Source organism: Epinephelus moara, chromosome 21, assembly GCF_006386435.1.
Source record: "Epinephelus moara isolate mb chromosome 21, YSFRI_EMoa_1.0, whole genome shotgun sequence".
NCBI lineage: Eukaryota > Metazoa > Chordata > Actinopteri > Perciformes > Serranidae > Epinephelus > Epinephelus moara.
In genome coordinates this window covers 21700154-21728075 of record NC_065526.1, presented here as the reverse complement: position 1 = coordinate 21728075, position 27922 = coordinate 21700154, and the positions used below count along the sequence as shown (strand labels likewise).

Sequence of the window (27922 nt, the reverse complement as noted above, 5' to 3'; positions counted from 1 at the left end):
GGAGTCATTTTGCATATCACTGTGGTCATTTTGTGTCTCTTTGTGGTCATTTTGCATCTCTGTCATCATTTTATTTCTCCTTGTGGTAGTTTTTTGTCTCACTGGGGTCATTTTGCATCTCCTTGTGGTCATTTTATGTCTCTCTGTTGTCCTTTTGTATCTTCTTGTGGTCGTATTGTGTTTCTCTGTGGTTGTTTTGCATTGTGCTATGTTTCTTTGTGGTCATTTGGGTCTCTTTTTGGTTGTTTTGCATCTCTTTGTGGTCATTTGTTGTCTCTTTGTGGTTTTATTGTGTGTCATTATGGTCATTTTGAGCCACTGGTGTTCTTTTTGCCTCTCCTTGTGATTTATTTTGGTGTCTCTGTGGTATTTTTGCATCTTGTGTGGTCAGTTTCATGTGTCTTTGTCATCATTTTGTGTCTCTTTGTGGTCATTTTGATACTCTTTGGGGTCATTTAGCATCTTTGTGGTCATTTTGCGTCTCTTCGTGGTCACTTTGTGACTCTTTAGGATTGTTTTGCCTCTGTGGTATTTTTGTTGTTTTGTGCATCTCTGAGTTTGTTTTATGTCTCTTTGTCGTCATTTTTTATCTCCTTGTGGTTTATTTTGGTATCTCTTTGTGGCAATTTTGTGTCTTCCTGTGATCATTTTTTGTCTCTTTGTGGTCTTTTTGCATCTTGTTTGGTCAGGTCATATGTCTTTGTCGTCGCTTTGTGGTCATTTTGCATCTCTTTGTGGTTGTTTTGTGTCGCCTTGTGGCCATTTTATGTCTTCTTGTGGTTGTTTTCTGTCTCTTTGTGGTCCTTTTTACATCTTGTGTGGTTATTTCATGTGTCTTTGACATCGTTTTCTGTCTCCTTGTGGCCATTTTGTGTCTTCTTGGGGTTGTTTGTTGTCTGTTTGTGGTCCTTTTTGCATCTTATTTGCTTATTTCATGTGTCTTTGTCATTGTTTTATGTCTCTTTGTGGTCATTTTGCATCTTTTTGTCGTTGTTTTGTGTCTCCTTGTGGTTGCTTTGTGTTTCTTTGTGGTTGTTTTGCCTCTGTGGTCACTTTGTGTTAATTTAAGGATCTCAATGGCTGTTTTGTGTCTCTTCGTGGTCTTTTGCATCCTGTGCGGTCATGTCATGTCTCTTTGTCATCTCTTTGAGGTCGCTTTATGACCTTTTGGGGGTGGTTTTGCCTCTGTGGTAGTTTTGTGCATCTCTGTGGTTGCTTTATGTCCCTTTGTGGTCATTTTGCATCAGTGTGTGGTTGCTTTGTCTCTCTGTTCGTTTTGCATCTCTTTGTAGTCATTTCAATGACTCACCAACAACAGCTAACAGCCCCTTCATACAGAGACTCTGGTCCAAGGCCACCGCACGGATCAATCCTGTTGAGATTGAATTAAAGCAGCTCTTAGTATTCAGACTGTTGTTTATTTTCAGATAAAATGTTGTAATGGACTTTTGCTTTGAGTCCATCGATGCCCTGAAGCGGTTGTTTGGTCGCTGTCCGTGGTGCTGAAAGTAAACAGGATTGCCAGCGGCCACACAGGCAGCTACAAATCACTTTAATGGGAACACGGCTGCGTTTTGAACCAAAATGCCACAGTGCAGCCTGACTAACCAGCATTTCTGGATTAATGTGGAACACAGGCGGGAATTCAGATGTTCAACTTTTGACTAAACGTGAGTCACACACATCATGGGGCCGGCTCAGTGCCTCTCAAATTTCACCCAGCAGGGAACCGGACCTTGCGCCTTCTGGAGCGTCTGAGTGGCGCAGGCGCAAATGTCAGAGCTGTATGAATAGTTTATTTTCTGCAACAAAGTCCCACGCATAAGGACGCGATCGTTTCTCCTTTCACTTCAACATCCCAGTGTTCAGACTTTTTTTTTTTTTTTGTTAAAAAACAAAACAAAACTCTCTCCCCTCCAGCTGCATTTGTAGACTAAACTGTTGTCTCACTTTGTTGTCTCTGTGTCTGACGAGGTGCGAATCCCGAAGGAGCTGACTTCCTCCTCCTCCTCCTCCTCCTCTTCCTCCTCCTCCTCCTCCACCTCCTCCTCCACATCGTCGTGGTGCCGCAGCAGCAGCCAACGCGGTGAGTGCGTCCTGCAGCAGCAGCAGCAGCAGCAATAACAGCAGCAAAAAGGCACCTGTCGTTTTCCGGACCGACCGTTTTAGGAGTAAAACAACGTGTTCTCCGAAAACACCATCACACCCAAACACGGCGGGGATGCGTGAATACCGATGGCTTCATGTGTAGATATCTGCGCCTCTGAAAATTACGCATCGGTAAGTTGCTTTGACTTGTTTTGCACGCCGAGTGCTGCGCGCTCTTAATCACATCTCTGGCTTTGGCTGCGGCTGATCAATTAAGGAGGCTTTCACTGATCCCGAGGCTATATGTATTTAAAAAAGCATATTTCTTCTTAAATGAGGAGGCAACCTGGGGATGGATTTCAGGAGAGGCAGTGTTCAGTAGGTGGACGCTTTTCTTGCTGATGTTTCCATGTGCAAAGCGAAGGTCATCCACATGCATTGATGGATAAAACGTGTATGAAGAAGGGATAAAGGCTGGGCAAAATTAGTGTATTGATTCTGCAGCACCAAGGGGAAAATCATTTGTCACTGATTGTAATTTAGACTGTTGCATTTTTCTCCCACAAACCGTGTGTGACATTCTGCAAGCTGTAATTTAAATAAAAAGAAAAGACTCCATAGATAAACTGTTAATCCTGCTGTATGTGGCCTGTTTATTATGGCACAGGAACATTAACTGAACATGTTCACAAAGCTGCCTGGAACTAATGATTTTGAATGGCTGCGTGATTGCATACTGACAGACACGCAACCCCCCCTTTTAGGCTTTAACAGACTTGCATTTGGGTTAATTGGAGGCGTACTCCTGTCTTACTGGGATCGTTTAAAACTGGGGATGAATTATTAATGCAGCACGATGTTGAGCGGCATTCAACACACATGAGAAGGAAGCTGGTGTGTGCAGACAGATCTTTAAAATTCCCTTTACAGTGGAGATGAATCATTAAGTGGAGCTTCTTGTTTTTCTCTGTAGATACAGCTTTATGCATGTGCGCACACACACACACACACACACACACACACACATAGTTGATGTGGTTCCCAATTTTCCCACTCGGTCTGTTTTTGGTCAAGTTCAGCCATTATTATGATTGGAAATCCGCATGAGAACTCTTATATCCATGTGTCTTTTCTTAAGTACTTCTGGAAAAATAAACAATTAAATCAGTGCATTATTTAAACCCACATTTAGTGCTTCACTTCCTCAGTTTTCACATGAATACTGGGGCTGAACATTGTTTAAATATGTCTCAAAATTCCCACGCCTTTAAAGCTTGTACACATGTATCCAGTGCTGAGCAAAGATTCTCTTGCCATATTGCCCTCAGGGTGGTTTTGATGTTCAACCCCTTCTGCTGTTCCCTGCACCAGTGCTTCCTCATGCCAAAGCCATATGGATTTGTTCCGGAGGACTGTTTCTTAACTTCATTTGGAGCCTCCAGCAACATGACTGCTGTGACATTTTGGAGAGAAATGTAGCTAATTGATACCATGTGTGGAAAGTATCTGTCTTATGCCTGATTGTGTGTTTTTCAACAGTTTCCAGCCCTACTTGACACACGTTATCCCTCCTCTATATCTCCGGGTTTCTCCTCCGAGCACGGCCTGTCCTATTACTTGATAAAGCATCCGAGAGATGCTTTAGAGGTAATTGGATTTGGTACTAGAGGGAAGGGACACAGAGAGGAATTCGTCTGTGTGTGTGCATGAATTAGCTTAGCTGGTTTGGGTGTGTGTGTGTGTGTCTCACCGGTTGTACCTATGTGTGTTATATATGTCTCTGCTGGTGCTGGCCAGTGCGCTTTGTGTTTGCGGTGAATCATTGTGTTTTCAGGAGGCTGTGTGGATGAGTAAGACATAAAAGGAAGGGAGTTGGAGGGTGGTGTGTGTTTTAAAGTCTGACCCCGAGGCATATGAATTTCATTATCTTGAAGTAAATTTATGCGATCCTTCCAAATTTCTTGCCTTTGGTGATCAACTTGTCCTCCATAAATCTGCGCTTTTGTTTCAACTTTCTGCTTTAATTTAGAGCGCAGGTGATGACATATCTTTTGTGGTCGTATATAACCTCGGTGAGAGACAACAAATGTCGCCTCTGAGATTTGATTGAGGGGGTTTTTATGAGTGTAGGATTCTGCTGGGATAAGATAGGAAGTGATGCATGTACGACTGAGGAGGAGTGTGATTGTTAGTTGCAGCCCTTCAACACATTGTTGTACTGCACTGTTATTATTATCATTATGATTAAATCACATGATTATTTCTTGATTAAAGTACTGATTGTTTGGTTTATAAAACGTCAGAAAATAATGAAAAGTGCTCATAACTATTTCCACAATCCCACAATAATGTCATCAAATTGCTCATTTTGTGTGACTAACACCCCCCAAATTAAAGAGACTCATTTTACTATCACATAAGACAATAAAAAGCAGCATATCACAGTTACTTTGACGTTTTTTTGATTATTAAAATAGTTGCTGATTAATTAAGCTTCTTTTTGTCTCAACCCCAGTTTGATCAATTTTTCAATTTCAAAGGTTTAACAGATGAATAAGTCCACAAATTGTCTTGTTCCACAGACTAAACAATTCTGGGCATCTGTGGTTCTGTAAGGAAATGTCTAATTTATTTGTCTTGTAGACATAAAAGTCTCCTGTTGAAAGCACCAGTAAAAAAAACAAAAAAAAAAACTGTGTCCATTGGTGTAAGGAAGTTATGACAGACCCTAGTGCACGCTATTGTGCATGTATTGTCTTGACACAAATAGAGACTTGACAAAGGACAATATCAACATACGTATTACCCAGCAATCATCACTGTATATCTGACACAAATATCAAAGAAAGTCAGAAATTAATCATTTAATTGAACAGTTTTTATATTATATTTATAGATTTTGTAGCTTCTTTCAAAAAAGCACATCATTTTGTTCTAGATAGCCACTGACTATTTCAAAAAATAAAATAAAACTTATAGCTGCTGCGCAGCGATGGGTCGGGTCCGGGCATTTTTAGGCAATTCTGAGCAACAAGCAGAAGAATTGGAAGACATTTAGCAACACAATCTGCCTTTTGCATCAGCTGAGGCTTGAACTCACAACCTCTGAGACTAAGAATCAATTTCTATCTCACTGAGCTAATTAGTCAGTCCATGTGTAGCTTCACAAATTGACTAAGCCAGACATGCAGGTTTAGCAGCTGTCCATGCATGGAAAAGCAGATTTCAAACCACTGTAAAAAAAAAATTCAGTTATTGAAACAAAAATCTGAAAATACACATATTGCATCTAGACAGCATGGAGATGTTGGTAATTTATTTTAACAATGATTGATTTGCTTCATAAGTGAAAAACTGATGTTTAACTAGTTGAGCTACGTGCAAAGTGAGAAGCCTCAGATGGTTTCACACTGAAGTATTGACACTGGACCTTTGTGCAAAGTTTGGTTTATTTTCAAGCATGTGAAGGCAGATTTTCTAGCAGAAAGACTTCAAAGACTTGAAGATGCTGCGCAGTGATCTGTCACGCTCAGGCAATTTTAAGCAATAAGCTGGAGCACAAGAAGATGTTTACATTACAATGTGGGTTCTGCAACAGTTGAGGCTCAAACCCGCAACCTCTGGAACCTAAGACGGTCATCTACCGCTCTGAGCTAATTGGCAAGTAGCAACTTTGAGTAAGCCATTCACTGTTGTGTAGGAAAGCAGCCATCTGTGCATGGAAAGGCAGATTTGAAACCACTGTAAAAAATTCAGTTATTAAGACAAAAATCTGAAAATACACATATTGCATCTAGACAGCATGGAGATGTTGGTTATTTGTTTGTAACAATGATTGATTTGCTCCATAAGTGAAAAACTGATGTTTAAAATTGCCATTTTTACATTGACTCCAGTTGTTCACATGAGAGCAAAATTCAGTTTTTGAGATAAAATTCTGAAATTTGCCACACATCATCTACCATGACTCTAGAATTTTGTCATTTTTTCATGAACATTGAAGATTTATTTAGCAAGAATTGCATGTATATGTTTACAGTACTGTTTACAGTCAAACATTTTGATGCACTGTAGGCTCAATTTTTGATTTATCAAAAATCAGACTGTCCTACAAAAACTACGTTTCTCAGATTTTTGATTTATCAAAAATCTGAGAAACATAGTTTTTGTAGGACAGTCTGAAGATGCTCTGTAGCAAGTTTGGTGTCAATTGAGCAAAAATTGTGGGAGGAGATAGGTTTAATAGGTTTTACAGTTTTTGAAAAAAACAGAGTGATGAACTTCATAATTTTTAATAGGTTTAAATGTACAAAAGTTTCTTCAGTATTGGGGCTACAGTTTGATGAAAGTTGAGAAGTTGTAGCACGTATGGTTGTAGCGCCACCATCAGGACTATTGGCTTGAGTTTACAGCTGAGGATATCTGGCATGAGACTGGACCTTTGTGCAAAGTTTGGTGAGTTTTCACCCATGGGAAGTATGATTTCCTCGGAAGAAGAAAGAAGAAGAATACCTAGGATTACAATAGTGTCCTTACCTTTTTGAGGACATATAAGCAAATGGCACCATATTTAAATCTACAATATTCTTTTTTTAATCGTTAATCTTTGAGTACAGATTTATTTCCAAAGTGGCAATCTGAATCACTTGTTCTCTCAACAGGCCCCTTAAACCCAGGGGCCCCAGTGCAATCACACTGCCTACACTATCTATATTTACACCCCTGACTGTGTCTGAAAATATCTGTTACTGTGGGAAAAAGTTGGAGATACAAACCTGTGTGTATAAAAACTTTAGCTAGCAGGTAGCTGCAGCTCATAGGTGCATCTCGACAAGAAGCATCCAGTCACAGAGCTTAAAATGCAGTGATGTACGCTGCTAATTGCAGGTGGATGGAAAGGAAAAGGATTTTGCAACCTGCTTTTTAAATGGATTGGTGTTTTCACTACCTCCTATCCAGTACCTTGAAAAATATTTATATCCAATTGTATTTTCAATGCTACAAGGACACATTGACATTTAGGGCATACAATTCAAAAAATGTATTATAATATAAATATAACAATGTTTTGACATTGCAATGACACATTTTCCTTTCTTGGTTAGGAGCAGAGAACAGCAGAAGGCATGTAGTAAACATGAACAATATTTATTTATTTATTTAACAGGGACAGTGCACAGCTACTTAGCTGCACCAGAGTTAGCTATTAGCTCATTTTCATCTGTAGTCCCTGGGCAGGAAACACAGAATAAGTTCTCTGTTAAAGGACACTATTATATATAAAAAACAACACAATGACAAAATAGATCATATTCATCAAGACACAGCAGCTTCAGCAATATCAACAGCAAGACAAGACAACATCAAGTCATCACAACAACAACAATTGGTGTATCAATACTGCTGTATTGAAACTGTTCCAATCATTCAGGATCAATATGTGTCAATAAATCAGTGTTTCTGACAACACTAAAATTAATTCAGGTTTAAATTCTGGCTCAATTTAGGATGAATTATGATGACTATGGTGCCGTCTGTTGTTCTCAGCTACAGGTTTTGAATTCAGGTCTCTGACTGGTTTCCTCTCCATGGTAACAGCAGCTGAGGCTCATGGTTATTTAGGTATTTTAAGCCGCCCGTTATGCCAAAACTATAGACACAACACGATTTCTTTGAAACAAAGTTGAAAGTATTAAAACTTGTGATTATAACAAACCAATAGGATTGTGACATTACCTGGGAGAGTGCCAGGTTTTTTATGGTCAGGAATATTGAGGATATTTTTAAATAAAAAATTTGAAATGAGAAATGGGGAAAAACTTTGCAACAACAATCTCAAAAACTAAAACAATTTAACAGTTAACAACAATTATTCTATACTTAAGTTTACAAAACATGTAAAAAATATCCACTAACAGTAAAGAGTTTTAAAATGTTAACATCATAGTATTATAACACATCACAATGTAACATATCTGCATTTTGCTTTTCTTATTGTGTCTCTGACTAATAGAATAAAATGACAGAGTGGTGCAGGTGTCTAACACGGTGGCGACACTCTCGTATCACAGTGTTGTTGTTGTTTGTTCTCTTACAGAACATTTTCTTCCTCTGTGTGTTGTATTTCAGAGCCCTTGATGCTGAAGTGTGGTGACGCTGAGGGGAGCAATTTCAGTGTGTCCCTGTGAACACACACACACTGAGACAAAAACACACACACATATATTGTGGAGCCTTCTGGATACAAGCGCTTCACAGGAGACAATGAGAGGCTACCTGCTGACTGCAATCTTTCTGCTGCCCTTGGTGAGTAGAGTTTGTGTGCATGTATCTATAGACTGTGCACATGTGTAGGTGTGTGTGTGTGTGTGTGTGTGTGTGTGTGTGTGTGTGTGTGGTCCGGCACATACAGGAATGCCTAACCATAAGGGAGTGAGTGTGTTCACACTTTCTCAGCTTCAGATTTGGTTTATTTTCATATGTTTGTGACAAGCGCTGGAAGCGTGGAAATCACCATATGCCGCATCAGCACATCAGCATACGTTACAGGTCCTGGATCAGCTCTGCGCTAAAACGACTGGCCGCCTGTTAGAACAATAACAGATGGCCCGGCTGACCGGAGAGCTGCCTATCCATCTGCTGTGACTCACTTTTATTAGCGGTCTCATTGAAATAAAAAGCAGAATGGAAGAGTTGTGCAAGATGTGTGGGAGGAATCATATCCAGCACTGTGATGCGGCACAGCAGCAGTTTCCCCGGTGAAGCTGCACAGATACATAAACTGTTTTTGGTCCATCTGAAAATAAATGAGACTCTGACATCATCCTTTATCTATGAATTTGATAATGATGTCTTTATCCTTTTATACTCACACCCTCACCAGTCTAATGATGGTTACTAGGGAGACTAAAATTAATTCACACTGCGACCTTCACAAACATCTTTTCTAACCTCAGAGTTAACGCTGCCCCCCGAACATGTGTGACGGGTTCCTCCAGCTGACATCTCTGCACAGTGCAGTCTCAGGCTGACCTTCAGCGGCTGATGTGGCAGATACGTCTGTTGTGATGTACTTATTGTGTGTCAAACGGGTCTGTACGCCAGGCCAGTGGTCTGCGACGTCAAATTGGAGTTTTATTATCTGTGCCGTGCGCAACTGTGGGAGCTACTGAGTTATCTGGCCCTGGAAAATAGCCTTGGGGGGGGGGAGGGAAACGTGGCTCTGCAGCTTCAAAATGGACGGTTTATCTAGACAGACATCTGTTCAAGGGAAAGGAGAGGAGTGACTGGGGAAAGGAAAATGAGAAGCACACTTTAAAAAAAATTAATTGATCTGTCCTTTGCCCTGTGCACTGTTGTCATGGCGCCTGTTTTAGCAGTCCTCAGTTAACCTGGACTGGGCTGCACCAGCTTTGAAGTCTCCTAATTTCTACAAGCTGGATTCAAACTTGTGATTTACTAAAAATGCTCCATTAAAACAGAGAGTTAGATAACAGATTTTGCATCTCTCTGATAATGGACTTTGAGAAGAGGCAGGGAAGGAACTACACCCTCTTTGACGTGAGCAGGGCCTCAGTGGAGATGGGGGATAGCTTTGAGTACCTTGGTGTCCTCATCATGAAGTTCCTGACCTGGGTGTTGCGTACTGACTCGGGTTTCCCCTCAAATACTGACAAATTTCTTCTCAATTTCTGCATCTTCGAGGGCGTTCTGACAGGGAACATCGCTGCCAGGTCAGGAGAGAGCACCAAACAGGACCACAAGGCCCTTCAAAGAGCCCTTTGTTCTGCTGTACTATAGGTGCTGCAAGAACAAGGTTAAGAGAACTATTAAGGATCCCAACCCCCCCAGATAGTGGCCTTTTCTCCCTGCAGAGGTCAGGAAGAAGGTACCAGATAGACCAGACCAGCACTGAGAGGCTCAGGAAGAGCTTCTACCCTCAGGCCACAAGGATACTGAATGAAGACACTGTCTTAAACTGCCCACACTCCCATCATACACATATATTTGTTGCTATTTATATCTTTTTTAACTCTTTTTAATGCACAAAGTGAAGGAACTGGCAAGAATATGCTTCACTGGAGCTGCACCATAAAGCCTATGATTACATCTGACAAATAAAATCAGTTGATTTACGGTTAAATATGAAGCCACAGCCAGAAGAAGGTTAGCCTAGCTTAGCATAAGGGCTGGAAACAGGATGAAACAGCTTGCCTGGCTCAGTCCAGCAACAAATATCTGCCCACCAGCACCTGTAAAGCTCCATAATTAAAATGTTTTGCTACTGTACAAAAAAACAAAGTATAAAAATGACAATAGGCTGTTTTATAGGCAGTTATGTGCAGAATTATTTCTTGTTTGGGAGAAATAACTTTCTGGAGTCTCTGCCGGTTGCCGTGCAATCGGTCTGGGGCCGGGCAATAAATAGTCGGGCATATAACCCCTCTGTGAAACGGGGAATGTCAGCAGCAGCTACAGATGCTCACTCTTCAGGAATGTTGCAAGTGAGTGTGTGCATGTGTGTTGCATAACTGAAATATTGAACACTGTCATCATACAGGCCTCTCTGCATTTATGCCAAACAGATATTAGTCATCTGCATCCAATTATTTCATATTTCTGGAAAGCCTACAATATGTATTGGCTCCTAGCTGGTTACCTGCTGCTTAGCAACATGGATGCTTGCAACGGGTACAAAGAGGTTTTTTCTCTCAAGCAACGCCAGCGTCTGCTTCATTAAATAATATCAAACACTCCTGACAACATGAAAAAGTGAGCTCTTCAGTATCTGCTTCTGTTTTTGTTTAGCCAGCATGGCTTCTGTCCAGCGTCCAATATTGTTGTCTGGAAATGGAATCGCACCAGAAACTAGATAAAAGATGCCTCTGATGATGTTTCACGTAACCCATGCAGCGTTTTAAAATTCCGCCCACGTGTGGTGCAGTAAAGAAAGAAGGTAAATCCTGGGACATCTTCACAGTTGGTTGATGCCCCATCTTATCTCGGCAGCAAGGCCTGGAGTGAATTCATATTGGAGGGCAGAGAGATAGAGTGATGAGTCAGCCATGGCTCAGAGGGCTGGGACGTATTACACCTATCAGCTCACTGTTAGAGGGAGGGAGGAGGGTGCATGAAAGGTAAAGGTGCAAAACAGAGATTGGCTTTAAGAGAGTGAGAAGGAGCGTGACTTATATTAACTCGACTACCACTGGGTTAATAGTTTCCCCGACTGCACCTTGGAACCAGACCCACCTTAGTTACTCCACTGTAATTCTAAGTGACATGGAATATGTTGGTGAGATACAAATTTAAGAGACACTGGAAAATATTGTGCATGGATTTGATGACTCAAAAGTGGATGTAAATTTGCAAACCTCTGCAAAACAAAACTTTGGAGCCTCCGCTTACAACTCCCTCATCCCCCAGCTTGTTAATCAAGAGGCGAAGAACAAGAAAGACAATTTTATGTTTTACTAACATAATGACAAACACACACCTTTGACCCATGATACCACTCCACTAGCTGCTTCGACCCATGAGTCAACAGAGTGCAGGATGAGTCATCAGAAATAACATTTTACAGAGGGAAAAAGAGAGGTTTGGTATAAACAGGATACTCATAAATGCTTTGACAAATATTTGACATGTACCAACAGATAGATAGACTGAAACACTTAATGCAGAGACACAGAATAAATTGTACTTTTTGACCCTGCATTAATTAATTTTTTTGCCCACTCAGGGGCATAAAGTTAACCTGTTAGCGAACAGTTACTGAGTTCCACATCCAGCAGATACAGAGCAACATTAGCACTTATTTCTAGTGATATTACTGACCACTTAAAATGCTAGCTGATATCATTCTCCCTTTAACTCTCCTGAGTTCAAATAAACACAAGAAGTTTGTGCTCTAGAGAAAGGATCAGCACTCATAAGCCCTATGATAAGCTATTATGGCAAGGCTTAACTATACAAACCAGTGAGCAGTGATAACTAGCATGTCTTTGGGGTCATCAGGTGGGAACCTCCTTTCACCAGTGTTTCGCCTAGTTGGTCCCACGACACCTCTGGGACGCCAGACAGTGATCTCTGGCATCCCAGAGACACTCCCCTAATGCCAGGTCTCACTGCTACCCTCACCGACCCAACAACCTCCTTTACCTTACTTACACATGGCTTTCTCAGCCCAAACAGCACCGCCACCTTCAACCAACCCCAGGCTCCATTTATGCGAGCTCCAGGTAAAAGCAGTGCTGATACTACCTTTCCTAGCACATTCACCATACTCTATTTCACACGCTACATAGCATAACTCCAATATAAGCTAAGGTTAAAGGAGATAGAGAAGATAAACCCACAGGCTTTCTCAGCCCAAACAGCACTGCCACCTTCAGAGAAATATCTGACTCTGAAGCTGCTAAATGCTACACTATGTTCATTAGCTAGTCTCTGACTTTGTCTGTGTGCTGTTTGACTCTGAGAAGGTAGTGTACAGTGGGTTTATCAGAGCCTTCTGCTGCTGCAGCTAGAGGTGGACCTGATGAAAGCCATGACAGTGAACCAAAACAGTGGATGTGTGGTCCTGAAAACCAAAACAATGAGCTGAAAAACACCAAAACTCCCCTGACAGGGAACTGCAGATTTTGGTGATAGTCCTCAGTGGGTTTGTCACGATAAGTGATGCCTTTAATTTGACATTTATTTATTTTATGTGTTGTCAGAATAGAAATATTGATCAGTGCAGCTAAAAGGCAACTCTCAAATCTTAAGTATTTCTCTAAATCATCAAATACTTGACACTCAATAAGCAACAATCAAACTTAAAGTAAGAAAAACAAACCTACTTGGTCTGAAACTCATGTTTCTGGTTTTATCACATTTGATTGACTGCGGCATCTCTTTGTCAACCTAAGTATTGCAATTCTTGATTTGCTAAGTTCAGATTTGTCCTTGTAAATACCAGACATTCCCTTCCTCCCCCAAAGCTCTGCACATTTTAAATGAGTGAGGAAAGTACACACAAAAATACAAACAGGCAAACGTTAAAGGGTGACTTCTGTATTTTTCAACTTGGTCCCTATTTCCCCTGTTTTTTTGAGTTACCAGTTTTTAAACTGGTCCAGTATTAAGTGAGAGGGCACCCGCTAAACAGGCTGCAAAGTAACAACTCCTAGCATTTGGCAACACCGATTAACGTCCACTAAAAGTGCTTGTTTTTACCATTGACAGGCTCAGATTGTTATAAGTGACTGACAACGTTATGGAAAGGATCCCTACAGAGATAAACATTTTTGTTAAAGACTAAGATCCTTTTTATTTGTCCAGAAATAGTCCTAGCAAACCCACCAGACTCCATTTAAAATAATAGTAATTTTAGCGTGTATAAAGCCAGCATATTGTCATATCTAACTGGGCGAATTAAGGGTTTATTTCAACCAAACCAGAGTTGGTGATTGTTGGAACAGTGGAAAGAGGAACGAAGATGGGTTTTATGAGTTTCATTTTGTTTCTGTTGACTTTGAATGAAGTGTGTTGTATGATGATAAAATTACTGTTTATTTAAACAGAGTCTGGTGGGTTTGACGGTACCAATTTCTGGGCTGTTTTTGAGGAAACCAAAAGGATCTTGCTGTATAAATGAAAGGTCAATCTCTGTAGGGATCCTTTCAATTAGTTGTCAGGCACAGAAAATAATAATCTGAACGTGCACCAAAACAAACACTTATAATGGACGTTAATATGACGGCTCACGTGTGCACAGCATTACATCACAGCCTTTTTCGCCACTGCCGTCTGCAGTGATCTCACTCAGTACTGGTTTCAAAAACTGTTGTTCCCATTAGCCACTTAGACATAAAATGTCACATAAAGGGTGTAATTTTAACTTTGGCAGATATTACTGTGTTTATATCGTAGCTCTTGGCAAGAGCAAGAAGCTGGTTATGAAAGGTTTCCAGAGCCTTTAACACTATCCTCAGTGATGCCGTGTATCACTACAGTCGATATTTATTGTGGCACGGTGTGTGTGTTTTTGTTTATTTTCTCCAGGTGGCCTCAGAGTCCGGGCACTGTATCATCAAGCGTGAACATGAGAAATGCATGGAGAGGATCATGCTGCACAACCCCAGTGATGACCTTGAATTAGGTATGTGAGTATGCGTGTGTGTGTGTGTGTGTGTGTGTGTGTGTGTGTGTGTGTGTGTGTGTGTGTGTATCTATTTTCGCATCCTCCTGTGTGTATATTTTGACATGAAGCCACCAGTTTTCACGGCTCTGCTGCTGAGATTAAATAGTTTACGTCTTGGGTTGCTCAGAAAACACCAAGCTGCTGATGAAAGTCATTCATCTCCTAAAAATCTAGCTTTCCGGGAACAAATAAAAGAAAACAGACTTTGTTTTTGCACTCAGCGATCTGGCATTTTTCAGTTTAGGCAATCAGTGTTTGAAAAGGTCATAAAGGGACATGTAAGGATGAAAGATAAGTGCAGTTTCCTATCATGTTCATGTTACAAATACATCACCTTGACAGGCCGCTATACAGAACAGGCAAGCATCCAGTGATATACAGATCACAAACCAAATGTCTGCCTGTAATGTCACGCTGAGCTGCTTTCACATTTCTCACGTCCCCTTTTCCAAAAAACAGTGGAAACTTGGTGTGTGATTCCAGGAAGCAATTATTTTCTTGGCTATGGATTGTGGTTTTCATTAGCTACTGCTGCAGGCCTCCCGCTGCTCCAAAGTCGCCCAACAGACTGCATCTCCCAGACTGCACTGTGACTCACGGCTTCGCTGACAGCCACAGGGTTCCTTGATAAAAAACATGAAGCATAAAAGATTTAGAGTGTAAGATAACAAGTTAAAAGAGGACGAGGAGCTCGTTTTTCATCTGTAGATCTTAAAGGTCGGGCCTGCAGTCTTCCTTCCTGTGTGCTACACACCAAACTGCATCTGCTCTTTTAATGTGTTTTATCTGCGTTTTCAGTATTTTTAAACCCTTTTCATGCCCAGAGGAAGGTTGGAGCACAGGTGCATGACTTAAGTTTTTAGTCAGCCACTCTGTTTCCATTTACTCCCTCACTCTCCTGCAACATGGGCAGTTTGTTTTTGTAGCGAGCTATCCATTTCCACACCATATATTCACACATGTTGACCTGTCTCGACCCTTTCACTGATCCTTGTTTCCTCCTGTTCCTTTAAAAGGAACCATTCTGTGTTTCTGCTGACAGCAAATCGTTGGTGAGGAAATAAAAACGCCTGGTTTGCAGAAATCTGACTTAGGGCCTCAGAAAAAGTAAAAAAAAAGGGAAAAAGAAAAACGAGAACAGGGAAATAATAAATAAGACAGAAGAAAAAGAGATAGCCTCTCGGATTCTTTTTTTCTGATTTATCACGATTCACTTCTAAAAGCAGATTTTGTGATTTTTCTATGTCTTGTGCTATTATATTTTTAATTAAGGTACTCTGGCCTCAGATTAGTCTACAGGCCATTTGAGTGCAACATAATAATTTGATGTCAGGTGCTGTAATCACCATCCAGCTGAATTTAGCACAGTTCAAAATGAGTAGTTGATGTAAAATGACCTCTGCGCTGTGTTTATTATTTCAGAACTAAATTCTCTTCAGTCAACCGTTGGTCTAAAGCCAAAGGAAAATGAATGCTGGATGTTGACACCGTAAACGTGGCTGTCACAAGATTACTTAAATACTCTTTAGAGTGGTGTTAATATAGGAATGACTCATCAGTTTAACACATAATCCATCGAAAGACAGTTGACCTGCACTTATTTTGATAGGAGTACATTTTCATTTCACAGCTTCTCCAATGTGTCATCAGCTATTGGTTGGGTAAAGGGTGGATCTGACTGACAAGCCCCTTTTAAATAGGAATTGTGCACACTTGCAGGAAAGCCCAATTAGTCTTCTTTCAGCATTGGCAGTGTAAAAACAAAATCGGGGAGTGCAGCGAAATGCTGCCTACCTACTTTTGTTTATACAGAATGTGCCTTTTTCGGGGCAATGGGGGGCGTGAGCAAGTAACAAAACGTGTAGCTCAGCATGTGACGTAAACAGTCACGTGAGAGGGAAGCCGCGGCTGGTCAGTCCTTCGGCGATTCTCTCATAAGTTGGCCCGTCCTTCACCGTTCCCGTCATCTGACAGTTAATGGCCTCTTCGTTTGCGAGGACAAGGAGGGTGTGCAATTCCTCAGTTGCTCATCTTTACAGTGTCTGTCAGGTTTGCGTTCCCCTCTTGCTACTAGCTGCTAATTCCTAATAATCAGCTGTTTCCTGTTTATCCACCGCCAGTGGGTCGCACATGTGGCGTCATCAGTAGCTCCTCCCACAAGTCATCAACAGCCCCTCCCATGGCGGAAGGCCGCCTCGGTCTTTTTAAACTAAAAGGGTTCCGCCAATATGTCTACCCTACGAGGCGGAAAATTGGGCACCTCGGATCAACTCGCCAATCCGGCTCTGTGTGTTTAAACGCTCGCAGCTTGCCGGCAAAACAGCCCAACATTCACGGAAAATCTGGCAGTGTAAAAGGGGCTACAGACTGCAGCAACGTCTTGCAGACAGCCTGTCACTCTGCAGACCACGCCCATAAATTTGCATAACTTTAAGCCTTAATAAAATGTAAACAGGTGAGTTATATAAAAATTCACCTTTTGTACAGTTGTCATGAATGTTGAAATAATCTATAGAGACGAAAACTGGTTTTAGCACTAGGCTGTAAACATGTATTAGAGTCTATCGGGATTGACTTGGTTCTGGGGCCAGCCTCCAGTGGCCATTAAAGGAACTGCAGGTGTTGGCACTTTAGCGTTGGCCTCATTTTACAGCCTCAGGGTTGCTGCTTGGTTTTATAACATTGTGAATTAAATAGCTTTGTGTGTTTTGGACTGTTGGTCAGACAAACAAGACATTTGAGAACATCAGTTTGGCCTCAAGGGAGTAGTTTTTCACTATTTGTGACGTTTTATAGACCGAAAAATTGATCTGTATTAAAATGTGGTCCTACTTAGATTTCAGGCAGATGCTATTAGCACCTTGGTGTCCATAGCTAACAATGCTATTTGCGCTCAGGTGAAAATAGCCAGTGTGGCCATTTACACCTGGGTGGATATTCCTTGGTGTTGAAATATAATGTTAATACGAACAGGTGTGTTAAAATGTGAAGTTAATGTACACAGTGGGCAATCAGCAGCTCTATATGCCCTAGAAACTGAAATTATAGGTCAACTAAGTTTGAAATGAATAAGCCAGTGTTAGCTCATATGGGACTTGAAGCCCAGTGTCCTATGCAAAAGCCTTTTATTTGACCCACTCATCAATCATGTCTTACTTCCTATGTGGACTGTGTTGCTCTTTATACTAGATTACATGACTTACTAGCAGTACTTTTCTGATTTTTTTCCTCATAAATTTACGGCTTTAATCTCAGAGAATGTCTGAAATTGGCTCGTACAAGCCCTAACTATGACCTCTTTGCCCTAATCCCTGAACCACTCCCGACCCTGTACTGATCCATAATAATGCGTGGTATGGATAGATATTAATAGAGGAATAGCTGCAGTGTGACTATTCTCACCCGGGTGCAAATAGCACCGAGGTTTGCCTGCCTTTTTCTTTCTTAGCTATTTGTAAGACTCCCACAAAAACAAATTGATCACATCCAGATGCAGATCTTTCCAGGAGCTCCATGACATGTTCTTCCTTTCAGACTCGTGTTTATTAAAAAATATGAAGGAGTAAAGAGAAATTAGTTCTTATCAGCCTTCTGCTTCTGTGGCACCTCATGACTCAGAATACAAAATGACAGCTCTCAGTCACTCGCCCGATAAAATCTGCTTTAATGTGAAAAAACGATCTGAGCGTGTGTGTGTTTGTGTACTCTATAAATGTGCAATATGCGTGTGGATATTATGCTGTATGTTTGCAGCCCGGTGAAGATTCAGCATACTGTGGGATCTCGTATGAAATAGCCAGTGATGCAGACAGAGTGCTTTATTAAGCCGGTTACCTCTGTAGCTCAGTGCGGCTCATTTGGCTCCGATTTGCCCTTTAAAAGGTAATTGGCTTTGTGTCCGGCTCACCAGACAGAACCAAAACAGATTAGAGAGCCAAGCAGAATATAGAGAAAGGTCTGCAAACAAATACACACACATGCATGTCCAGGAACACATGCACAAACACACAGATGCGGCCATACTCAGAAACACCCTGAAAATGCACGCGGGTGAACACACATACAATCAGACTTGTACCTGCCTCCGCAGCATTATAAAACCACCAGAGCGTAAGCAGCGTAGTAAAGAGAAGGGGAAAGGATAAGGAGGTGCTGAAGATAAAGGCCAGTGTGGGAGCAGAGAGAAGAGAACACAGAAAGAAAGTGAGATTGGTAAGTGAGCATGAGTCAGGTAATGGTTGAGGCTGATGAAAAGATGACCAAAAAAAAGAACTGGCTTAGGTGAGATTTAGTTTCAGCCTGTTTGGGTGGAGACTATTACATTCAGTTTGGATATAACAAAAACAAACAAACAAAAAATAACATCTACATATTTTGTTAAACTACACTGTACGATTTGAGACCGTTTTAGAAATGTTGTTCTCACAAGCTCACAAGTTATGTGCTCACACTGTGCGGTCCAATCATCGAGCCACGACCTAAGTGCTCACACTTTATGTGTCAAGTAGACGATAAAATGGTCCATCGGCCCCTGCGGACTGTCCTGGCTATTGAATGGTAAAATAGTAAATGGACTGCACTTGTATAGCACTTTTCTCGTCTTCCAACCACTCAAAGCGCTTTTACACAACATTCACACACACTGGTGGCTGAGGCTGATCATATATGGTGCCTACTCGATAACCTTTCACACGCTAACACACACACATGGAACAGCTATCAGGAGCAATTTGGGATGCAGTATCTTGCTAAAGGTTATTTCGACAGGCGGACTGGAGGAGCCGGGGGATCATATCGTTTTTAATTTGAAGAACTTTCCTCAAGCCAAGAAAAGCGATTTAAAAATCTGTGACATCATCACAATGTCAAGTCTATAAGCCAAGCGGGAACTTGCAGGCGGGGCCAACAGGAGAAACTGCACATATTCAATGGGTCATATACTGTGGAAGCTGTGGAACGCTTTAGCTAGAAAACTTTTTTGGCATACAGAACCAGTAAAAAGTTTGGACACACTTTTCCATTCAAGTAAATGGGAAAGCGTGTCTGAACTTTTGACTGGTACTGTATGTACCAGGCAAGCAACTCCACTGGAATGAATAGGAGCAATCTTGGCGTCCTGTATCTAGCTATTATTAAAATCTAAGGCTGGCAGTTAGGAGCAGAGACCACTGATAAATCCAGACGGCCCAGTTTAGAGTCTTTTCTTGTTTCTGTGTCACATGGGTGTCACCACTGCCCCGCCTCCTTATATTAAGGAGACTAGCTGTGACCCTGAGTCCATTCATTCCAATGGGAAAAGTGAATGGGATTACGGATTATGACCATTTCCTTCGCCCTGTAGTCACTTAAGTAAATACTGGACCCATTTTCCACAAGTCCCCAACCCTTCCTAACATTCTGACACTGAAAAGGCTTTTTTACAGACAGACAAATCAGGAAAAAATTAACTTTGTTGCAGACATGTCTTTGTTTTAGCAACAACTCATGTTGTCTTACACACGGTTCATTTTAGACATTAAGCTAGCAGATAAATACGAGCGGCAAAATAAGACACATATATAAATTTGTACTGTATATAATGTTGTATTGTTTTGAATCTGATTTAATCCATCTTTCAGTATAAAGAAGTATTTCACTGCTGGAAAGATGGTCATAAAATAGTAGAAAGACACAAATACTTTTCAAATTGGTGCTACATGACCAGAGGAAACTGAGGGAAAGGGCTGTGGCATTTGTATTTGTTCATGAGGTAGAAAAAAAAACTACAACTACCAGTATGCACTGTGCCACACCAGCCCAAACAGTGCCCCTGCTGGTGGGGGATGTAATGCAGCTGGTTTCTCCACAAGAAACAGTATGGCATGTAACAGACAGTCTCATATTGCACAGTTCAGTACAGAATACAATATGAACAGTAAGCTAAAATATGTTTTTGAAAACATTTTAGGCAAGAAATAGGCAATGCAGTAACAGAATCTTGGTTCATATTTGACCAACACTGCTTAGTTTTACTGTTTGATTTAAGTTTGTTTTTTTTAGTGTCTGTTTTTACAACATAGAAAAACAATATGGTGCCCACTTCCTGTTTGCAAACTCAAAATATCACAGCCAAACAGTGCACTAAAATATTTTTCTAAACATAATGTTAGGTGAGAAATAGGCTATACAGTAACAGGATCTTGGTTTATTTCATCAGCAGTGCCCTAGTTTTACAGTTTGATCTGAGTTTGGTCTGAGTTTGAGAGAAAGAGAGACAGATGGTTGTCTCTCTCTTGAATCACGTCTTGGGGGGCATATGAAAATGTGGAAGTACAATCTATAGTTTGAGCAATAGTCAACTAAGGCTGAGACATGAGCAGGGAGATCTGGGTGCTGGTAAGATGGAGGGAAGTTTGCCAAAGTTCATTTACACATGCTAACCACATTGCTCTGATACAAAGTTGGTTAAAAATCTGCAAAGTATCCATTTAACAATGTAACATCAGGCGCTTTTTGCCTGTTTTTAGGCGGCAAGACTGAAAATAAGTCATCCATTTGTTTTGTTATGGTATGATAAAGACAGTTGGAGACAGTTCGAAACAGGATGTGGTCTTTAAGATGATTTTTTTCCTTGGCAATTATCATGTCTTTCCCAAATGATGTACAGATTTTTAGGCATTCTGTTCATCTCAAATGCCTTCAAAGATGTGCATATAGCTGCTGTAAATGGGGAAGAATCTCCCCTGGGAAGCATGCTTATATGGACCCCCCTGGCTTTGAGCTGAGTCTCAAATGTTCACAACATCTGGCTCCGCCCCTGGTCTGTGTCTCCCCTCGGCTTGATGGAGCTTTATAGTGTGTCTCAGCTCATTGTTTAACTGTCTGGCCTGCAACTTTGGTTCACTCTTACTGCTCTCATCGTCATTTTCAGCTGCTGCAGGAAGCTGTTATCAGTATGCTGCCTCTCCAGTTGAAGGTGTAATTTCAAACACCCTAATATCATAATCCTATCTTTATCCACCTCACTTTCATAGTTTTAGATTTACTTTTATTTTAAAACCTCTCTAAACAGCTTACTGGCACTGAAACTTAGAGATCATCAGGTATTAACACATGCTTTTTAAGATAAAGTGTTAAAATGTGAGATAGGAGATCTTATTACCTCAAAAGAGCTAATAAGATTTGAAAGCTGTCTCCATGTTAGCAATGTTAGCAGTAGTTTAGTGCATGTGGGTGTCATGAAAATGCTCAATATCTTTGGAAACTCTATTACCTCCCAATTCATTTGCCTTAAAATTCAAATTAATTCAGCTCAGTTCATTTCAATTAGTGTCAGTATCGTTTCATCACCTCAGTAACAACAGGAATGCTAACAGGAGCTTCACACTGACCTTGTTGTGTTTGTGTTTCTCTCGTCCCTTTAGTGTGTCCGTGGATGTGGGATAACCTGACCTGCTGGCAGGCGGCCAGAGTCGGTGAAGTGGTGGTGGTCAACTGTCCAGAGCTCTTCAACGACCTCATGGACCCTGAGGATGGTGAGAGCAACAGGGAGCTCAGCAGCGGCTCTCATTTGATTTGATCTTATTTGTATTTAAAAATTAATAACGTTCAGTCCAGTTCAGCCTGAGGCATGTTTTCCACTTGCAGAGATGGGGAAGGTCAGTCGTAACTGCACCGAGGACGGCTGGTCTGAACCTTTCCCTCACTACGTGGACGTCTGCATGTTCTATGACAACACCAGTGAACCTGTACGACCTCTTTTACCTCATCTAAATGTCATGATTCACTTATCACAAACACATATGACTAACCCTCTGTCTCCAACATTAGACAGATGACCCGATACATACGTACTTCGATTCAGTCAGGGCCCTGTACACGGTCGGCTACAGCACATCGCTGGTGTCTCTGACTACCGCCATGGTCATTCTCTGCAGATTCAGGTGAGCATCACAAAGTCAGGTTGCTCATTTATGCTTGTTCTCCAAATTTGAAGCCATGAAATTTAAATCAGGTTTGGCCCAAATGGAAATAAGAAAGAAAATTAGTAGGGGTGGCAAAATTAGCTTTTTGTTTTTACATTTCTTTTTACATTACTGAGGCATCAGAGGTCCTCAAAGCAAACTAGTTCCAGCTTCTCACTTTTAAGTATTTTCTGCATAAGTCACATAAATATCTAAACGAAATATCTTTTGATTCTAGACAAAATTAGCAATTTAAAAATTAGCGAGACTAACTTTCAGTATTTTGACTTTTTTAAACTTATTTATTCACATTTCCTAAACTTAAAGGACAACTTCGGTATTTTTCAACCTGGGCTCTATTTCCCCATGTGTATGTGTGCGTATGATTCATGGGTACAACTCGTTCTAAAATTGGTTCAGTATTGAGGGAGCCGGCAGCCGTGAGGTAGATATGGGGGCAAATGCGTCCCGTATAAGTTTGCACATTAAAAGTGTTTTTTTTTTCGCCACTGACCGGTTCAGATCGCCAGTGCTATCTCTGTAAATAGCATACTAGCGTTTCCCTGACCCTTCACCTCTTTCCGGCCGTGACGTCATGTCGCGAGAGCTTTGCTTGTTGTTGGATGTTGACTATATATACGAGGGCAAAGTATGCAACAATAAATGTGCGTCTCGGAGACAATTCTAGGTATCAGTATTACATGCATAAAGACATATTAGTTATACTTACTCGATGGATAGTTGACCATTTGGTCCCTGTGGTTTTGGCCACCTCCTCCAATTTATTTTGGGCACATGAAAAAAGGTATCCAGCACTGCCCTGTTGATCAGAGGGGGGAAATCCTCTAACATAGTTACACAGCGTTTGGTAGTTTCTGTATCATCCCAGGACACATCGAGACCATGAATATTGGGCAACAGGTCCCACTCGTTGCAACACAGACATTCTTCCTCTGTGGGCATGGAGTCACAGCAAGGAGCACCACCAGTCCTCAGAGATTTGCGTTCGTGCAGCCGCTGTTTCACCCTCGTCTGCTCGTTGGCCCTCTCTCTCTATCCTCGTCTGCTCTTCAGTTTGTAGGAGCTCCTCGTCCGTATACTTGGGCTCAAATAAGTACAGGCAGACATTGTAATAAAAGGGCTCATCCTCATTCTCGAAACTGGGTAAATATGCAGCCATGATACCGATGCAGTTAAACTCTCAACTGTGCTCCGGGACAACCAGCGCCACTCTCAGCGGCGCTCAGCATGGCTCCTCTGTTTTCTTATGGCAACAAGCAAAGCTCTCGCGAGATGATGTCACAGCCNTGCAGCCATGATACCGATGCAGTTAAACTCTCAACTGTGCTCCGGGACAACCAGCGCCACTCTCAGCGGCGCTCAGCATGCCTCTGTTTTCTTATGGCAACAAGCAAAGCTCTCGCGAGATGATGTCACAGCCGGGAGGAGGTGAAGGGTCAGGGAAACGCTTAGTATGCTATTTACAGAGATAACACTGGCAATCTGAACCGGTCAGTGGCGAAAAAAAGCACTTATAATGTGCAACCTTATACGGGATGCATTTGCCCCCATATCTACCTCGCGGCTCAATACTGAACCAATTTTAGAACGAGTTGTACCTATGAATCATACGCACACATACACAATCATACGCACACATACACATGGGGAAATAGAGCCCAGGTTGAAAAATACCAAAGTTATCCTTTAACAATTATCGGTTAAAGGTCCAGTGTGTTGGATTTAGGGGCATCTATTGACAGAAATGGTGTTTAATATTTGTAACTGCTCTTTCATTTGCTTATAGTCACCTTGTGTTTTTGTTACCTTAGAATGAGTCGTTTATATCTAAATACTGTGCAGGTCCTCATCCACAGAGTCCACCATGTTGTTCTACAGTATCCCCGAACAGACAAATCAAACACTGGCTCTATGTAGGGGCCATTCACATTTGCGCATTTTCACAATAGCCACTGTAGCTCTCCTACATTGTTGGCCCAAGAGTTTACCATGATATGTTTTTGTAACCCCTCTGGCTTGACACATGTGAAAAGGTTCAGCTCTGCAAACATACCACTAGGTGGCAGTAAAACCTACACACTGGACTTTTAAAAAAGAAAATAGTGCAACAGACTGATATTTGATTTGTGCTGAAAACATTTGGATTTTCGGACACAAAAGCCCAATCCAATCCATCTATTTGTCATTATAATCAGCATATAAACACACAGTGCAATGTAGTTGTTAAAGGAATACTCTTCAGGATTGTTGCTGTTTGTAAACACGCTTGCCAACCCTGGATTCATTCTCATTTGGTGTTTTGCCTTGCTGTACTTGCACTTTTCAGCACTGTGTCTCTTGAATGCCTGCTGCTTACAGTCTGGCACCTGGTCACTACCTTTTTATAAAGCCCCGACCTCACCTGAGCGCCCATAAACACCCCAAACACAAAAAATAAGAAGAAAATAAGAAAATACAGGCAGAGGGCAGAGTCTCTGCAGAAAAATACACCGCCACACACTTCTAATGGGTTGTAAGTGAAGACTGAGAGGGATTACTTCTGTATGCATACTACACTGTTTTTAGGAAAATCCTGTATAGTATATTTTTAATCATATGTGAGTATTTATTATGTATTTGTTAACAACTATAACTCCTGTGGGCAAAAAACAACTGTAATGTGAAATATGTCTTCATAGGAGAGACAAATACTGTACATTGATAAATACATACAGCTGCTTACAACTACATTATAGTGTTTTATAAACTATACGTTACATGTGTATGTATTGTTTTTACTGCTGAATAGGTGGACTTAAAGGTTGTTGTTTTTATTGGTTTCATAAAAACTAACCTGGACCCTGTAAAGAGTACCAAAGACATGCCAAACTAATGCATTTCTGCGTAGCCTAATTTATTCAGAAAAAAATAATATATGGCTATATGGTTTAGACGTAGTAGCACAGTGAAAACACCAGTAAATAGAAGGAGTAAAAATCAGAAAGGTTAAACACAAAAAAATTCCAACTACATTAAATAATTTGCTTTGATTCAATTTTAAGAGTGGAAACAAGATAAGATGTGATGTATCTTATCTCTCTTCTCTCCAGGAAGCTCCACTGTACCAGGAACTTCATCCACATGAACCTGTTTGTGTCCTTCATCCTGAGAGCCATCTCAGTCTTCATCAAGGACGGTGTGCTGTACGCTGAGGAAGACCACTGCTTCGAACACACCGTCAGTAACAACAACTGATTCATACACTGCGTGGTCTTTCCTGAACATTCACGTAATCAGTGGCTGACCAATTACATCCATATATGGTTTTCACCCACAGCAAAGCAAACAGCCACGACTGCTTGTTTGGTTAAAAATGAAAAAATACATTTTCAGTTCAGCAGGCTAATTATTTCATTACTTTCAATTTGATGCAGATAATTGCGAAATGAGGCTTTTAGTATTCCAAATGATCTCTACTCAGATCACTGGCAGGTTTGGAGTCAGTATAAGAAGTTTGCAGAGTATTGGCAGTTGCAAAAATGTTTCCAAGATCATTGGTTAATCAGTTCCAGAGAGCGTAATTAAAGGATTTCATCGAATTTCAGTCGCTCGTTTTAAAAAGCAAAGCGTGCGTGTAAAATGTGATCAAGCCTGTTCTGTTTGAGATATAACGAGAGGTTCGCGCAGAGAGGGCTTGAAACAGTTCTCCTCCAGTTTTCTCGTTTGATACACACCTTTGAAGGAACTTCAATCACATGCAAATTTTTTTTGCAAAAAAGCAAACACGATATTAGATGACTAATACTCCCCGATTACAAATGCAGAACAAGCTCTTAGCCTTTGTCTGGTTACAACACATTGCTCAGTGTTGTAAAGCAGGCATGATAAATAAAGCTAATTAGGTACGCTAATGGCTCCAGCAAGGCCAGTGGAAATCTTCTACTGGAGGCTCATTAACATATCAATGGTTACTTTGCCCTTTGTTCAAACCTGCTCCTTTACTGTTGTCACTATGGTGATCATAGGTCACCATCGTGACATTGTGGTACTGTGCTGTAATTGGTTGACCCTACTCAGAATATGGACTCTTTCATTAACATGATGTCATTAGATTACAGTCCACCTGACATGTAGGTGGGTGTCTACTGCTGGCTGTGAAAACAATTTTTTTTTTTTTTACCCGCACATTGATGCTGAATGCTACAACTTGAGGGTAATTGCAGTGTTGTGCACTGTGTTGCAACACCATCACCCCAGCGACAACGATCTCTGTTTACACTGTGATTTACAGGAATTAACGTCGTTTGTCACTCTGACATTTATTGTCTTGAGCTTTTAAACGAAAGGCTGATGATTAAACGTGGTTTTTACATTTTGAAGCTGCAGCCAGATGCTTTTAGGATTTAAAGTATCCTTACAAGTCAAGGACATATTCAAATGTATTTAAAAATTTAAAGGTATAACATATTGTGGATCACGCTGTGCTTGTATATGATATTGTTGCACCAGCCTCGAAGTGGGATGATAATAAATCTAGGCTGCGTCAAAACCCCTAAAAGCATTGTCCGACATCAGCAGGACAGACATGAAATCACTGATAAAATTGATTTCCTTCCCCGTGTGTTTCCCCTGTGCAGGTGCCGTGTAAAGCAGTGATGATTTTCTTCCATTACTGTGTCATGTCCAACTATTTCTGGCTCTTCATTGAGGGTCTGTATCTCTTCACTCTGCTGGTGGAGACTTTCTTTCCTGAGAGACGTTACTTCTACTGGTACACCATCGTAGGGTGGGGTGAGTGTCCATTTCTGTCATTAATGGTGGTAAATAGAGACTTCTCCTTCTGTTCATGCAGTAAATTCAACCATTTATGCATCAGTTTCAGTTTCAGAAGTTAGTTTACTTGTACCTTTTTTGAGTACATTCAACTCTTTTTTTTTCTTTTTAATGTTTGGAAGACCAGAGATAGTATTTTTGAATAAATCAGATGTTCTGGATTCTCATCATCTAAAGCAAGGCTAATCAGCTTTATTGCTCAGGTGGCCACATTTTCAGAAAGCTAAGGACCCAGGCGCCGAACATTTCCCTGAGCTATTACTGTCATTATGAATGTACACTTGACACTTGACACATTGTAAAAGTAGCCTGATCATAGACAAGCATGCAACGAGAGCGGCCTGCAAAGGGGGGCTTCTGTCATCAATAATGCATGTTGTAACTGGCCATCATCAGCACAGGAGCGCTCTGCTGCTTTGAAGGATTAAACCAAAATATTAGTTATTCAGGTGATATTTTTTGTTTTCAGGTTTTAAATTTTATTCACATGTAAACAGAAATAATCAGTGAGCCAGAGTTGAAGAAGCCTGAGCTACAGCTACAGTGTGTATTTATCCTGAGGGTCTTATTAAAACAGCTCTCACTTTGTTTTTTTTGCAAAGAGCTTTAATATTTTAGCCAAACTTGCCAATAAATGTTTTTCAAACACCATGTTAAAATACAACTAAAGTAGCAGAACTTGACACAAACATTTTAGGTTATGCCTAATAGTGATCTTTAATCTGATCTTTACATAGATGCTGTATAAACAGGGTTACAACCACTAAAATATGAAGCTGTTGCTATATGTTGGTATCATCCAAAATGTGACTGAACTAATGAGAAGTGCTGGAAACTGATGCATGATACCAAATGTATTGTATTTTACTAA

At 40.9% G+C, this 27922-nt stretch overlaps 1 protein-coding gene across 3 annotated transcripts in view; it reads left to right on the top strand.

The window, feature by feature from the left end:
• The first annotated feature begins 2016 nt into the window (after window positions 1-2016).
• Window positions 2017-27922, top strand: part of adcyap1r1a (adenylate cyclase activating polypeptide 1a (pituitary) receptor type I) — a 42295-nt gene continuing 16389 nt past the window's right edge. Inside the window, exons 1-8 of one of the 3 annotated variants that reach the window (XM_050074642.1) lie at window positions 2017-2280; window positions 8218-8394; window positions 14137-14233; window positions 21679-21789; window positions 21902-22002; window positions 22085-22197; window positions 25329-25455; window positions 26856-27009. In XM_050074642.1, coding sequence (XP_049930599.1) covers window positions 8353-8394; window positions 14137-14233; window positions 21679-21789; window positions 21902-22002; window positions 22085-22197; window positions 25329-25455; window positions 26856-27009 — 745 coding nt within the window. In that variant the 5' untranslated portion in view covers window positions 2017-2280; window positions 8218-8352. The remainder of the gene's footprint in view (window positions 2281-8217; window positions 8395-14136; window positions 14234-21678; window positions 21790-21901; window positions 22003-22084; window positions 22198-25328; window positions 25456-26855; window positions 27010-27922) is intronic. The other 2 variants (XM_050074641.1, XM_050074643.1) reach the window with 2 other exon arrangements.